The 15,000-nt window shown below is 46.3% G+C and overlaps 1 protein-coding gene across 1 annotated transcript in view; it reads left to right on the top strand.

The window, feature by feature from the left end:
* Positions 1-15,000, top strand: part of LOC135104983 (neural-cadherin-like) — a 52,422-nt gene that overhangs the window by 34,716 nt on the left and 2,706 nt on the right. Inside the window, exons 10-20 of the mRNA XM_064012836.1 lie at positions 1,896-2,246; positions 2,420-2,569; positions 2,758-2,897; positions 3,091-3,436; positions 5,238-5,483; positions 8,480-8,827; positions 9,157-9,515; positions 11,346-11,541; positions 12,826-13,050; positions 14,003-14,285; positions 14,809-14,984. Of these exons, the coding sequence (XP_063868906.1) occupies positions 1,896-2,246; positions 2,420-2,569; positions 2,758-2,897; positions 3,091-3,436; positions 5,238-5,483; positions 8,480-8,827; positions 9,157-9,513 (1,938 nt within the window). The 3' untranslated portion in view covers positions 9,514-9,515; positions 11,346-11,541; positions 12,826-13,050; positions 14,003-14,285; positions 14,809-14,984. The remainder of the gene's footprint in view (positions 1-1,895; positions 2,247-2,419; positions 2,570-2,757; positions 2,898-3,090; positions 3,437-5,237; positions 5,484-8,479; positions 8,828-9,156; positions 9,516-11,345; positions 11,542-12,825; positions 13,051-14,002; positions 14,286-14,808; positions 14,985-15,000) is intronic.

Raw genomic sequence — 15,000 nt, 5'->3', positions numbered from 1 at the left:
ACACACACACACACACACACACACACACACACACACACACACACACACACACACACACACACGCACGCACGCACACACACACACACACACACACACACACACACACACACACACACACACACACACACACACACACACACACACACACACACACACACGTCTCCTAACTTCCAGAGGATCAAAACGTGTGTGCCGGCGCTCTTCGGAGCAGCTACGGGTAGGAATGTAACCCAACCTCCCCCATTCGTGTCTCTACCGACCCCCATCCTGCAGTGTGGAAGTGCAACAAAATTATAGCCAAATTATAAGCAATATCTGGACATCAGAGAACTGATGAAGCTGGATAGTGAGTGGAGTGGGCGCGCAGGGCGGGTGTGAGGCATAAGGGTGGACGTGGCTCGTGGACCGAGCCTTGCCTGGGAGGCGCCATACACCACCTAGCTCATATAATTTTTGTCAGTTTTCATTATAAAATACTTCCACTTGTCACTGTAACCCTTCACACTCTGTAACCACTGAGAACCTTTTAATATTAACATGTTTATTTTCAACCTCACGGCTGCAGCATTAATAAACCATTTATTATTATTATTATTATTATTATCAGTAGTGGTAGTAGTAGTAGTAGTAGCAGCAGCAGCAGCAGCAGCAGCAGGAGCAGCAGCAGCAGCAGCAGCAGCAGCAGCAGCAGCAGCAGCAGCAGCAGCAGCAGCAGCAACAGCAGCAGCAGCAGTTGCAGTAGTAGCAGTAGTATTACACACAAGCACACACACACACACACACACACACACACACACACACACACACACACACACACACACACACACACACACACACACACACACACACACACACACACACACACACGTCGATTGCTTCAGACAAGTGGTGTTAGGGGCTGCCACACTCCCTGACACCTGCCCATCAGTGGTATTGGTCACGTTTACCGGTGTGGCTGCCGATGCGTGGCTGAAGGGCGGGAATTGCCCACGTAACTGCAGTAGCCTCCCTATGTATTACACTTGTGTGATGGAAAGGACATATATATACACTGCTTTAATGGGCTTGTAGGTTTAAGGGAACGCGTTTCAGTTTTCATAAACTTTACTTAATTTGTATTATTTACATATATTTACAATCATATAATCATATACGACTTCCGACTGTTATACACAGCATCCTGGCACAAAAAAAAAAAAAAATCACAAAAACTGGATTCATATCTCTTCAAATGGATTCCATTAAATACCTCGAAACACTTCACATTACATTTCCGATTCGAATTACTTCACGCAATTAACACTCACTGATAAAACACATCCTGCATAGACTCTGTAACTAATATTCAATGAAAAACACAGCCTACACATACCCAATCCCCCTTTGTCAATATATTTAACACCAACATTTTACTCTGAACTGCATTACAACTATCAGAATGTACTTACTGGCCTCTCTGGTCTGACAGCTCTGTTTAGCTTGTCTCTCTGTCTCCTTCTGTCCATTCCCGTGTTTACACCTCATAATATACACCGTGTTGTTAGAGCGATTTTTTTGGCCTCAACAAGGTTCCCATTGCTTTCAGATTTATTTTTCAATACTTCGGTCATATGGTTTATTTTCTATCATGGTGGTGATAATTTCTTGTAATATTGGTACCTGCTTTCGTATTTATCATCTTCTTCCCTCATTTATTCTCTCTACTTTCTGACTTCCTTCTTCAATTCTTTACTTCTTCATTTTTGTCTTGTATTCTTCCTTCTTAAGTGTTTCATTTCTTCCTGATGGTCAAATCGACATGTTGACAGGGCATGTTTCGTCTTTCACACTTCCCCCTTCCCTTTCAGTATAAGTTAATTGCAAAAGAACGGACGATTAACCTTTTCTATCCCCAGGGAGGCGGCGGGGGGCTGGGAACAGTGCTGGAGGAGGTGCTGAAGGCGTTAGGAGAAAGGAGCACCGACCACAAAGTACAGGTGGTGTCTGTGTACGGCAGCTCGTCCCCTTACCACACTCACCACACAATCCAGCAGCGCCTTGGCCAGCACAGCTACTACAACTACAACAAACATGCTGATGAAGGTAAAGCAGTAAAGAATGACACTAAAGGGGAAGTGCAAGGAGAGGATGCTGTGTACCCTCCTCCGCCGCCCTTCGCCTGCGTGTGGCTTAGTGTGGTGGCGCCTGACGGAGTGTTCCTTAACCCTACCAGACTACAGGGAATTCTTGGCCTCCACGTGCAACAGGTGAGAGGACTGTGCCTTCACCTTCACCCATCTCTCCATGCTCTCCCCTCAGAGACCCGTTTCTTTCCCTGACATTCGTAGCAGATTTCCCCTTATACTCTATCATTCCATAATCACAGCCCCTTATGATCCAGCTTCTCGCGTCCCCCTAATATTAACGTGCCTTCTCGCAGCTGGAGGAGGCAACGAAGCTGCGGGTGGAGCTGGAGTCGCCCAAAGAAGCGGAAAGACGTCTGGAAGACACGGACGCGTCCCTAACTGATCTCCAACCCGGGGATCCATCCTCTGCGGCCTCTCTTGCCTCTACCACCCTCCCGCTACAGGTGTGTGTGTGTGTGGGTGTGTGTGTGTGTGTGTGTGTGTGTGTGTGTGTGTGTGTGTGTGTGTGGGTATGTGTGTGTGGAGAGGCGGAAATTTATACGTTTCTCTATATTGTGTTCATCACGGGGAAAAAATGGACGGATTAACGCTCTAATGAACTATATTTAATTGTTATTGGTGTGGCTGACAGGTCGTGGACGCCAACACCACTTCTCTGGTCACCCCACGACTCACCCGCGCCCTGCCCTGCCGCGCTCACGACCCGGAGACCTGTACGCCCTCCTCCTGCCTCAACGGGGGACGCTGCCTGCCCACTCCCGCGGGCAACAGGTGTGTGTGTGTGTGTGTGTGTGTGTGTGTGTGTGTGTGTTGTCTGTCTGTATTGTGCCTGCATCTAGGTTTCTCCTTAGGTGTGTGTGTGTGTGTGTGTGTGTGTGTGTGTGTGTGTGTGTGTGTGTGTGTGTGTGTGTGTGTGTGTGTGTGTGTGTCTGCGCGCCCTACCTTTACCTGCGTCCCTCACAAGGTGCGTGTGTCCTGGCGGCGCCGAGGGGTGGCAGTGCAAGGTGCTGGCGCGGACCTTCCTGGGATCTGGGTGGGCGTGGGTGCCGCCGCCCCCACGCTGCCTCCCCACCACCCTCTCCCTGCGCCTCCTCACCCGCCGCCCACACGCCCTCCTGCTCTACGCCGGCCCAATGGCACCCACTCACCGGCCTAAGGACACTGCACCGACGCCCATGCTCGCCTTGCAGCTGAGGCACGGCCGCCCGCAGCTCTTGGTGGAAGGGGGCGTGGAGCCGATGAAGGTGGAGGTGAATGCCACGCTTACTGACGGAGAGTGGCACCACCTGCACTTTCGCCTCGACGCCCAGGTGAGGAGGGAAGCGGAAGAGGCGTCTTGTAGAGTGGTGTTGTTGTGGGTGTTGTGAAGTGTATCTCTTGCGATTATGAGTGTTTCTTGGTCCTGACGGGAAATGAGTGAAGGAAAGAAGAACAGAATGAGTGACGTGTAGAGTGATGCTGTAGTAGAGAAGTGTATTTGTAGATAATATGAGTGTTTTCTTGTTCGTGACGGGAGATGACAGCCTCAGGGAAGATCAGTGAAGGAAATGAAAGGCGAGAACAGGATGAGTTGGTTAACTCTTCTTTTTATGTAAGACAGACCCTGAAGAAGGGCAATATAAGTGAAACACACACATACACACACACACACACACACACACACACACACACACACACACACACACACACACACACACACACACACACACACACACACACACACACACACACACACACACACACACACACACACACACACACACACACACACACACACACACATACAATGAAAATGTCAGCCCTTTAAGACGCCGTTCCAAAAGCAAATACAAAGTTACGTTGGGAACCATATCTTCACTGACTTTCAGTAGGAAGTCAGGTAAATTTAAGAACGATGAGGAAGTACGATAAGTTTCAAGTACTCAGGTGTTGCCTTTTGCTGTCTCATTCTCTCTTTCCCAGTATTATCCTTTCACAAAACAGACGGCACAGGAGTTGTCTTTTTAGTCTCATTATTATTATTATTTTTTTTTTTTTTTTCATCTTCGCACAAAACAGACGGCAAGAGTTTTCTTTCTGAGTCTCCTTTTTCCTCAGCATTGTTCTCCCACAAAAGATCGTGAATTTCATCCTTGGCTTGAATCTCCACACAACAACAGAACACATACTCGTAGTTTTAGTGTGTACATCACAGCAAGCCACACGTAGCTTTAGGCTGTTCCCTGTGGAGTGACCGATAGACGCGTGCGAGGAGGGGACAGAGGGACAGGGAATGTACACAATTGATTCAGTGTCCCCTGGGTATTGGATCTCTCTACATCCACGATGGGATCAGAGGCAAAGAGAAAACGGAAATTATCTCACCACCAATGTTCATTCAAACACACACGCGTTGCTTTGATATTCTTTCTGTTTCGTCCACTTAGAAAGAATTCGCATAATTTGTCATTAGTCATTCTTTATCTGCCTTCTTTTTTTTTTTTGCGAGGAAACGAAAGGAAATAAATTGGTTTGAATACGAATTATTTTGCTTTATTTTTTATGCATATACATCAAGCATTAAGTGCTGCTTTGTATTAGTGTTTTATCTGTATGCTTATCCATTACTTCACGCTTTTGTGTGAAGAGGAACGACTATTTGTTGTTTTTTTGTGTGTTTTTTTTATTATTATTATTATTTAAGCATATTCATATATTTAATAATTGTTATTTTGTGTATTTTCTTTTTTAGACGGAGAGAAAAACGTCGACCTGCTACAAAGAGATTTTTTTATTTGTTTGTTTTTTTTTTGTTTTTTTTTTCACGGCGCAATAGGATTCCGTTATTCCGATATCTTATATCAATCAAGTAATCAGTCAATCATTCGCTATTCACTATTCACTTTATTAATTTTATTTATTAATTTTTATTTTTATTTTTTTTTTTACTTCTTACGGCGCAAAGGGACTCCCACAGTTCCGATATATATATATTACAATCACACCAGTCAACCACTCTACCAATCAATCACTTCATCAGTTTTATGTCTATTAGTTTCCATATATCAACTTTTAGTCATTACCAGATCACTGCATCAGCCTCTAATGTCCCGCGCCTCTCGGGTCTTGCAGGGCGTGGCACTCATGGTGGATCACTGCGGGCGTGGCTGGGAGAGGCCTAACCAGACCTACACCCATTGCTTAGGGCGGAGGGCGTGGGCGAACCCCGACGGGTGGGGGGCGTGGCCAGGCTCAGGGCCGCTACAGGTGGGCGGGATGGCACACAGGCCGCCCACCGCCGAGGAACACCGGTGGGCGGAGGCGCCTCTCCCACACCCACTCCACGGCTGCCTCTCTCACCTCACCCTCAATGGACAGGTGAGGTGTGTGTATGTGTGTGTGTGTGTATGTCTGTCTGTCTGTCTGTCTGTCTGTTTGTCTGCCTGTCTGTCTGTCTGTTGTTAGGGCTAGCATGGTAATTACCCGTATGTCACTTGTTACCGCACTGCCCAACCCCAGACGATCCTACTTACTGCAGAGAGAGACGAAACTACATGTCCTGGATTGTTTGATAGCACTGAACATCATCATTTAGAAGTTCTACAGCTAACCACCATACGACACCTGTTACACTTCATACTGCATTGACGAACCCCAGACGATCTTACTCAGCCGAGACAAAACTACAGGTCCTGGGTTTTAATTACTCGATCACTCCTCCTGCTGTCAGTGGCGTCTCATGATACTTTACGATACTTTACCCTTACACCAATTTCATTAAGCTCAAGGAGACGCTAAAGTGAAAGAGTCAATGTGTGTTCTGAGGCAATAAAGCACGTAAAAGAAATCACAAGGGAGGTGTAAGGGAGGAGCCAAATAAGTAAAGGGTTAAGGAAGGTGAGAGACAAGTAAGGGAGTAAGAAGACGGATAAGTAAGCACGGAAGGAGGGAGATGTATAATTAAGGGAACAAGGAAAGAGACAACTAAGTAAGGAAACTAGGAAGAAAACAAGTAAATAAGGAAATAAGGAAGGAGACAAAATGAACAAGGGAATATGAAGAAAACGATTAAGGAAGGGAGTAAGTAAGGAGACGAATAAGTAAAGGAATAAGGAAGGAGGAGAGTTAGAAAGGGAGGAAGAAAAGAGGCGGATAGGTAAGGAAGGAGACGGATAAGTGAATGAATAAGGAAAGAGACGAATAAGTATGGAAATAAAAAAAAAGAGACGAACAAGTAAAGGAATAAGGGAGGAGACTGTGACAAGTAAGGGAAAAGTTAACTGGGAGTATTTTCGTAACAAGACAAATTGCACAAGATCCGGGGGCTGTTTGAACCTCTCACATTCAGGATTCAATAAAGCGCGGCAGCAAAGGAGACCCATTTATTCTTGTCCTTCCTCAGCTTTCTTACGCTCCTGCCCTGTCTCTCTCTCTCTCTCTCTCTCTCTCTCTCTCTCTCTCTCTCTCTCTCTCTCTCTCTCTCTCTCTCTCTCTCTCTCTCTCTCTCTCTCTCTCTCTCTCTCTCTCTCTCCTTCATTCAAGAATTCTAGCGCAGTCCCCCTCTCTTTTTCATAGGGACTTTACTATTGCATTTTCTTTATTTCTCAGCTCATTCCTTCCGAGTGAGCTAGACATGTCACTGTGATCAATTTCCTTCCTACCCTCTTGCTTTTGTTCCTTCCTTCCTTTCTTTCAAGTATTCTGAAGCAGCCTCGTGTTTATAGGAACTTTACATTTTCTTTCTTTCGTATCTTATTGCCTTCCATGTAAGCCAGACATGTCATGGTGATGTGCTTCCTATCCAACACTACCCTACAGTTTCCTCATATCGTTGCTGTACTCGTATCCGAAAAAAAAAATAAATAAATAAATGTAGGAAAAGTTACTGGCATATTAAAGTTTTGATGGAAATTTTGACCCGCCAGGAGACTGTGAATATACGTAATGACGGTTTTCGTAACTGGTGACTCTGCATGCCCCCTGATTGCCGAGAACCACTGCAAGATCATTGTTACGTGAGGAAAATTATAACTTGTTGATGAAAATATTAGTAGGATAAAGCATCACTACGAACTCGACTTATCTATCATCATGTCAATTACTGTCGAATCTTTGTTATCGTCTTTGCCACTCATACGAAAAGGCGAACAGGCGAAAAAATAGGATGAGAGAGAGAGAGAGAGAGAGAGAGAGAGAGAGAGAGAGAGAGAGAGAGAGAGAGAGAGAGAGAGTTATAAACAATCAATCTTTTTTGCCTTTGGGTGACATGTATGTCAGGCCAATATCGGCTCCACTGATGGTTATTTGCACCATCTGCTGGATTGCTTGATATTCACGTGCGCGAGGATGCTATGAAAACTGGTATTTGGATTGTAGCGGTAGGGAGTAGGTAGGTGTATGGAAGGGTGAATGGGAGTGGGTTGGTAGATGGATGAATTGATTGATTTGTGGATGGGTGAAATGTTGTGTGGATAGGTAGGTGAATGGTTAGGTGGATGGGTGAGTGAGTGATTAGGTGGATGAGTGGGTGGATGGTTGGAAGCGTGGATGGGGGATGGGAGACTTGGTGTGTGGATGGATATTTGGCTGGATGGATAGATGAGTGAGTAAATGGATGGGTAAGTCAATAGGTGGGTGTATGGAGGGATGTGTGAATGGGGAGATGCACTGATGTGTGGATAAATGGATGGGTGGATGGACTGATATCTAGCTGGAAGGGTGAGTGAGTGCATGAGCGTATAGATGGATGGATGGATGGATGAATGGGTTGTAGCTATGTGTGTGGGTAGATGGGTGGATGGGCAGGTCAGTGGATGGGTAGGCGGATGAGTGGGTGAATGGTTGTGTGAATAGTGGATGGGTGGATGGATGAGTGGGTGAGTTGGTAGATGGATGGGTGAGTGAATGGATGGGTGGATGAATGGATGGATCGATGGGAACCAGTGGTTTTGGGTAAGTGGATGCCTGGATATGAGTGAATGGGTAGTTGTAGTTAAGTAAAAAGATGAATGGCTTGATGGACATTATATTAGAGTCTGCGGATCAACATTCTGCCTTCACCAAGCCTGTAGTTCAGACGTTTGAGTCTTGAGACATTTTGGGGCTCAGGCGGTTTGGGTACCAAGTGTCTCGAGTACTAAACGTCCTGAGGTACAGTATATTTGGACTCAGGCCGATCTGCCTTGAGGATCATGACCTGAGTACCATCCACCTCAGCACCAAGTGACTCGCTCCCTGGTGATGGTGGTGGTGGTGGTGGTAGTTGTAGTAGAAGTAATAGTAGTAGTAGTAGTAATGGTGGTGGTGATTGTAGTGACAATAAAAAATAACAAGTGGTAGTTCTCATCTCAATAACCACACCCCCTCCACATCAGCTGGTGGATCTTGGACAGCCAGCCCACAGCGGAGGTAGCATGCCCGGCTGCCGCCCACAAGAAACCGCATGCCTTGAGGGAGAGGGAGGGTGCGGCCACCGGGGGAGGTGCGTCGGCGGCCTCAACCACCCGGAGTGCGAATGTCACCCTGGATGGTTTGGCGTAGGCTGCAGTACACCTTCGCCTTCCACCACCCTGGGCCGCGGCTCGTACATGCGGGTCGCCCTGTCCTTCACGCCGCCCCCCACCTCACTCACGCTACAAGCACGGCTGAGGACATGGGGTAGAGCATCGGGGGCATTGTTACACGTGGCGGCGCAGCACCACGCCGCCGCCTTCACCTTGCACGTAGGTTCTTCAGATGAATATTTGAGGTGTTTGTCGTGATGTTGCTGGTTATGATGATGTAGCGTGTGGTATGGTTTATTTTGTGTGCTTTGATGTGTAAGTTGGTTCACTTGGTATCTTTCTGTTGAAGCGGTTAATATGGTTAACATAAGATTGTTATTAGCTGTTTTCATATCTCACTCTAGCACTCAGTGTACCGAACCTAGTGAAATTAATGCCACCGTGATTCTACACACACACACACACACACACACACTACCTCAACTTGTACAGCAGCAAGAGTTTCTCCCAGCGAGCCACTTTAACACTCAAATGCTTCGCATCCTCAGCTTCGCTCGGGTATTGTGTGTGTATCCCTGACCGGCGCGGGCGTGGGCTTGCGAGAGGCGTGCGTGGAGGGCCGCAGCGTGGGAGACGGGGCATGGCACACGGTCTTCGGGGAGCGGCACGGCGACAATCTGCTCGTTGGTGTGGATGACGGAGACGGCTGGCGGCGGAACGATAGCCTGGTGTCGCTGCAGGCGTGGCGCGGGCGTGGGCGTGGGCGTGGTGATGGCGGAGGTGATGCGTCGCCCTTCCCGCCGCCCATCCCCATCCTGGTGGACAAGCACGAGGGGGGTGGCGGTAGGGGGCCTGCCCACGGGCGAAGGCGGCGAGGTGGTTGGCTTGACGGAGGACCTGGCTGACGGTGAGTGTGAGTGATGAGTGAGTGAAGTAATGGCGTACTCTGTGACTGTCAAAGTGAATGTACAGTTTTCCATAACCAGCGATCTGGAAAGTTAGTGGACCTGCTTATTTTCCTATTTAAAATCATTCTATATTTTTTTTATATCACTTTGGAATGAAACATTGTTGATACAGTTTCATATCAAGAATTACAGTGTTCAACTTAAAAATATAACAAGATAAAACGAAAAAGACATAAGTAGCGCAGTTCAGATAAATCATATTGCGAAAGGCGTTTAAGAAAGCTAGTGAGTCCAGACCAAGAACCTGAAGAAAAAAAATATGTATACATGAGGCAAACTTATTCTACCAACATACATGGATTCTAGATATGGAGACATGGTTACGCTTGAAAGGTTCATACACTGCTCGGCTTTGTGGTAGTATCGTTAACTTTCCTTGCTGTGAATCCCTGAGCCACTGGTTTGAGTCTAATTTGATAGCTGACACACGGCCCATTAAACTGTTAATCCTCCGCAGTTTGTCCTGACATCCACAGCAGGTTAATTGCTAATAGTTTTACGAAGAATCACCGACTGTTTTGGCAACAACAACAACATTCGAACTTCGATCAGGAAAGGAAATTGAGAAAGCGAAAGCTCAGGAGATTTAGATTAAGTGCCGTTGTTTTGGCAGGATGAAGGAGCAGTGCCAGCAAAGAGACACAATGAGTCGCTAGATCAGGAAGGGCTAGTGAGAAACAGAAATTCCAAGAGTAGCAGTAGAATTAGTGCCGTTGTCTTATTTTAGAAGTATGAAGGCGCAGTATCAGCAACAAGAGAGACAATGCAACGATTCGCTGCTTTGAACGCCGGCGTACGCTTTGATGTGCAGTGAAACGAAACCTTTCCATGATGAGTTAATATTTTTTATCCACGTGATAGTTTGTCCATTGTAAGCTGTGCCCGCGACAGTTTTGATTACAGAATAATACACCGAGCCAAGAGTACCTGAGAGAGAGAGAGAGAGAGAGAGAGAGAGAGAGAGAGAGAGAGAGAGAGAGAGAGAGACCCTGTGCTCCATATTAGGTTCGTTTGCCCTCAATTGGTTTTAGACGTGAATTAGATTTGTAGAAAAATATTTATTTCAAGGGGCTGAAGGTCAAGCTTGGTACTGGATACTTTTATTTATTTTTCATTTTATTTTATTTCTTTTCATTTGTTTATTTATTTATATTTTTGTTTATTTATTTATTTTATTTTATTTTTTTTTACCCTGCTACACGGTCAGGGGTGGAAACTTTGTTAGGTCACCACTGTAAAGAAACATTTTCCTTTGTCTTGTTATTATTGCGCCGGTATTGTTTCATTCAGTTTCTTCTCTCCCGAATTAGTATTGTGTGTATGCCGTGGCAACAACATACGTTTTCTCTGTTACTTTCCTTTCTTTACACTGACTATATTAAGGCTTTTTACCTGTCTTCTTCAATTAATTTCAATGTTTTCACCAGGTAAACAAAAATTTTTTTTTCTCTCTCTCTCTCTCTCTCTCTCTCTCTCTCTCTCTCTCTCTCTCTCTCTCTCTCTCTCTCTCTCTCTCTCTCTCTCTCTCTCTCTCTCTCTCTCTCTCTCTCTCTCTCTCTCTCTCATCCTTCCCAAAGCACATTATATTACTCAACTAAAACTTTTACCTTCTTCCCTCCCTCCGTCCTTCCCATCACCTCCACTCGTCTACCCCCCTCGTCCCTCACCTCCCCTCTTCTCACCTCCCTTCATCCTATCATCCCCTCACCTCCTCTCACCTCCCTCATCTCCCCTCCTCTCATCCCTTCACCTTCCCTTGTCTCTCTCAGTTTGCATCGACGACGTGCGAGTGAACGGCCGCCATCTTCCCCTCCCACCTGCGGCTAACGGAACCAGCTGGGGACAGGTGACCACCGCGAGGAACCTGACCCAGGGTTGCGTGATGCCTGACCCCTGCACCAACACCACCTGCGCCCCGCCACTCTCCTGCAGCGCCGCCTCAACCTGGGATCAACCCGCCTGCAGGTACGGGGAGAGAGAGAGAGAGAGAGAGAGAGAGAGAGAGAGAGAGGAGAGAGAGAGAGAGAGTGGGATGAGTAGCAGTAATGAGGTTACGTAGAGTTGCTTGTAGAAAGAAATAATGGAAAATTCAAAGGATAAAAGATCAGATGTGATAAATACACTTAAAGCAGAGAGAGAGAGAGAGAGAGAGAGAGAGAGAGAGAGAGAGAGAGAGAGAGACTTGCTACTGAGATAATCTGTTTGATTCTGTATTGCTTGTTCTTTACTATTTGTTCTTTTTTTTATTTTCTGTTCAGCTTTTTAAAGGTAATATAATAATAGATGTGGTAGTATTAAGGATGCCTCATTCTCTCTCTCTCTCTCTCTCTCTCTCTCTCTCTCTCTCTCTCTCTCTCTCTCTCTCTCTCTCTCTCTCTCTCTCTCTCTCTCTCTCTCTCTCACGCACCATTTCCATTTCTCACAGATCTCCTTCACCATTTCACTCTTCCTTTCTCAAATTTTAAAGCTCTGCCCTTTTTTTTTTTTTCTCAGACACCTTTACTCCTCAAACTTTTCTTCTTGTTCTTCTTTCGAACAGTTGCCGTCTTCATTCTTTATTCCTCTTTTCTCGGTGACTAGTTATTATCCTCTTAAGTTATCCTCATGTTCTTAAACCTTTTCCTAATTTCTTCATCTCTCTGCTTCTTATTCTTCTGCTCGTATGTTCTTTCCTCGCACCATCAGCCTTCCCTCATGATCATACAGTACGTACGTTGACTCAAACACTTTCCCCCGCGTCTTTGCTCCTCCTTCGCTTACATTTCCTTCCTTTTTTCAACTATTTATTTCCACTCCTTCTTTATTTCTGGTTTCAAGCTCTTTTTTTTTTCTACAATGTTCCTGGTACGGTTTTCATATTTTGGTGCGCCATTTAACCTATTCTATAGGGACGCTATTTAACCTCTTTCAGTGCTACTGTATTCGTCTTATCTTTCCATACTCGCAAAGCACTTTGAGATTTTTTTTTTTATTCTGCAGCCACCTCTAGACATTATACTGCAGGCTACGTATATTCCCGTAGTCTCTTTCTTCCTTTCTTTTAGGCATTTAGTAAACATTTTGTGATGTGTTTTTTAGTGATTTGAATTGTTATATATCGTGGACGAGTGCTTGTTGTAGTCAGGCAGGAGTGTTACTGTTGCTGCTGTTGAGTGAATGTCTATGGGAACTCTTGGCTACATCGATCAGTACTTCCTCTCTTCACCATTCCCTTCAATCACCTTGCTACCTTTCCGTTCCTCTCATCAGCTGCGGGTCTGGGCGGCAGTTGGTGGGGCGTCGCTGCGAGGACGTGGACGAGTGCCTGTGGAGTCCCTGTCTGCACGGAGGCACCTGCACCAACCTACGTCCGGGGTACCTGTGTCTCTGTGCCCCCACCCACGCCGGGGGACCATTGCCAGTGGAACACACGCGCCCACGCCCCTTCCGCCCTCACCCTTCCTGCTGTCCTGGCTGTCTCCCTGGTGGCGCTGCGTGAGTGACTGTGGTGGCTGTGGTGGTTGTGGTTAGGCAGGAGTGTTGCTGATGTTCCTGTTGAGTGAATGTTTATAGGAACTCTTGGCTTGAAGTTGACAGTTGAAGGAATGAGGGTGATGAGTGTGGGGAAGAGCAGATGTGGAGGGAGGGAGGAATGTAGAGAGAGAAAGGAGGGACAAGAGGCATAAAGGAATGAGAGGAGGGAAGTGTGAAAAAGAGCAGGAGATGGGGAGGGAGGAAGTAATGTAGAGAGAAAATAACATAGAATGAGAGGAGTGAAGTGTCGGGAAGAGCAGGAAATGGGGAGGGAGAGAGAAATTTAGGGAGAAAATGGAGCAACAAAAAAAAAAATGAGACGAGGAATGGGAAAGAGTAGGAGATGGGAAGGGAGGGTGAAATGTAGGGAGAGAGAGGAGGGACAAAAAAATTCATGAAGGAATGAGACGAGGGATGGGGAAGAGCAGGAGTTGGGGAGGAAAGGGGTAATGTAGTGTTGTTGTGGTCGTGGTTAGGCAGGAGTATTGTTGTTGTTGTTGACTGACTGAATGTTTATGAGAAATACTAAGTGACTTGCGTTGCCACTTAGCCTGTCGTAGCTTGAGACGCGAGATACGAGAACTTTTTAACAGGTTTTATAAACTGATTCGTAAATTATAATATTTGTTGCATGTATTTACGAGTACACGTAAATGCATAATATTGTAAGAACTTGTGAGAGCTCTTAAGAAGCAGGGTTTAGATCTTCTGCCTCTACTTAACCACTACTACTACTACTACTACTGCTATTACCACCATCACCACCACCACCATTACTACTGCTACACTACCATTATGATAATCATAATCTTACATAATCAAATAAAGACAAAACCAAAAAAAAAAAAAAAAAAACGAAACCACCTCGGTCACAGCACAAGCATCACCACCACCACCTTGTTATCGCCCCTAGTGATCCTCGTCTTCGTCGTGTCCCTTCGTCTGCACCGGCGCGGGAGCCTGTGTGTGCGGGGCCGCTCGGAGGAGGAAGCGAGTGGCGGCAAAACTAACGCTAATGGAGATGAAAGCAGGCAAGAGAAGAAGAGGAAGAGGAGTAGACGATCCAGGAGGGGGAGGAAAAGGAAAGAGTAGTAGAGGGAAGAGTCTCCGGAAAGATAACTCTCCTGATAGTTTTCTTGTACGTCTTCGTTTAAAGTTTTCTGGTCAAGGATCGTCGTGGTGTGAGGCGCAGACAGGTAAGTAGAAGGCATGAGAGGAGGGGAGTGTGAGGAGGAGCAGGAAATGGGTAGTAAGGGAGAAATGCAGGGAGGTAAAAGAGGAGCCAAAAAAAAAACATGAAGAAATGAGAAGAGGAGATGGGAGGGAAGAGAGGAATGTAGGTAGACCAAAGGAGAAGAGGGACAAAAAGGATAAAGGAATGAGAGAAGGGAAGTGTGTGGAAGAGATGTGGACGGAGGGAAAAGGAGGAGTGAAAACGTGAAGAAATGCAAGGAGGGAATTTTTTTGAAGAGCAGGAATGTAGGGAAGGAAAGGAGGGACAAAAAGATATAAATTGAAGCATCTACAGCTACTACTACTACTACTACTACGTGTTATTGCTACTACTACTACTACTACTACTCCTACACTTACTATTTCACTCTTTTTAATCCATATACTTGGGAAGATGAAAGATATATACAATAGGATCTCTCTCTCTCTCTCTCTCTCTCTCTCTCTCTCTCTCTCTCTCTCTCTCTCTCTCTCTCTCTCTCTCAGCGCGGAGAAGCTCGGGGGAGCAGCAGGAGAAGATCAGGCAGCCACAGAGGGGGGCGCCTCCCCTCCCCCCGTGACCCCCGTGATGGTGACCCCTGACCTGGCGCGGGACGACCTGCGAGCCTACGCCTACGAGGGGGATGAGTCGTCCTCTGGCTCCCTCACCTCGGCCATCGCAGGTGACTCGTGGTGGTG

This window comes from Scylla paramamosain, chromosome 1 (assembly GCF_035594125.1).
Source record: "Scylla paramamosain isolate STU-SP2022 chromosome 1, ASM3559412v1, whole genome shotgun sequence".
Lineage (NCBI taxonomy): Eukaryota > Metazoa > Arthropoda > Malacostraca > Decapoda > Portunidae > Scylla > Scylla paramamosain.
The sequence above is the reverse complement of the archived record's forward strand: the minus strand, read 5'-3'. Positions and strand labels throughout refer to the sequence as shown.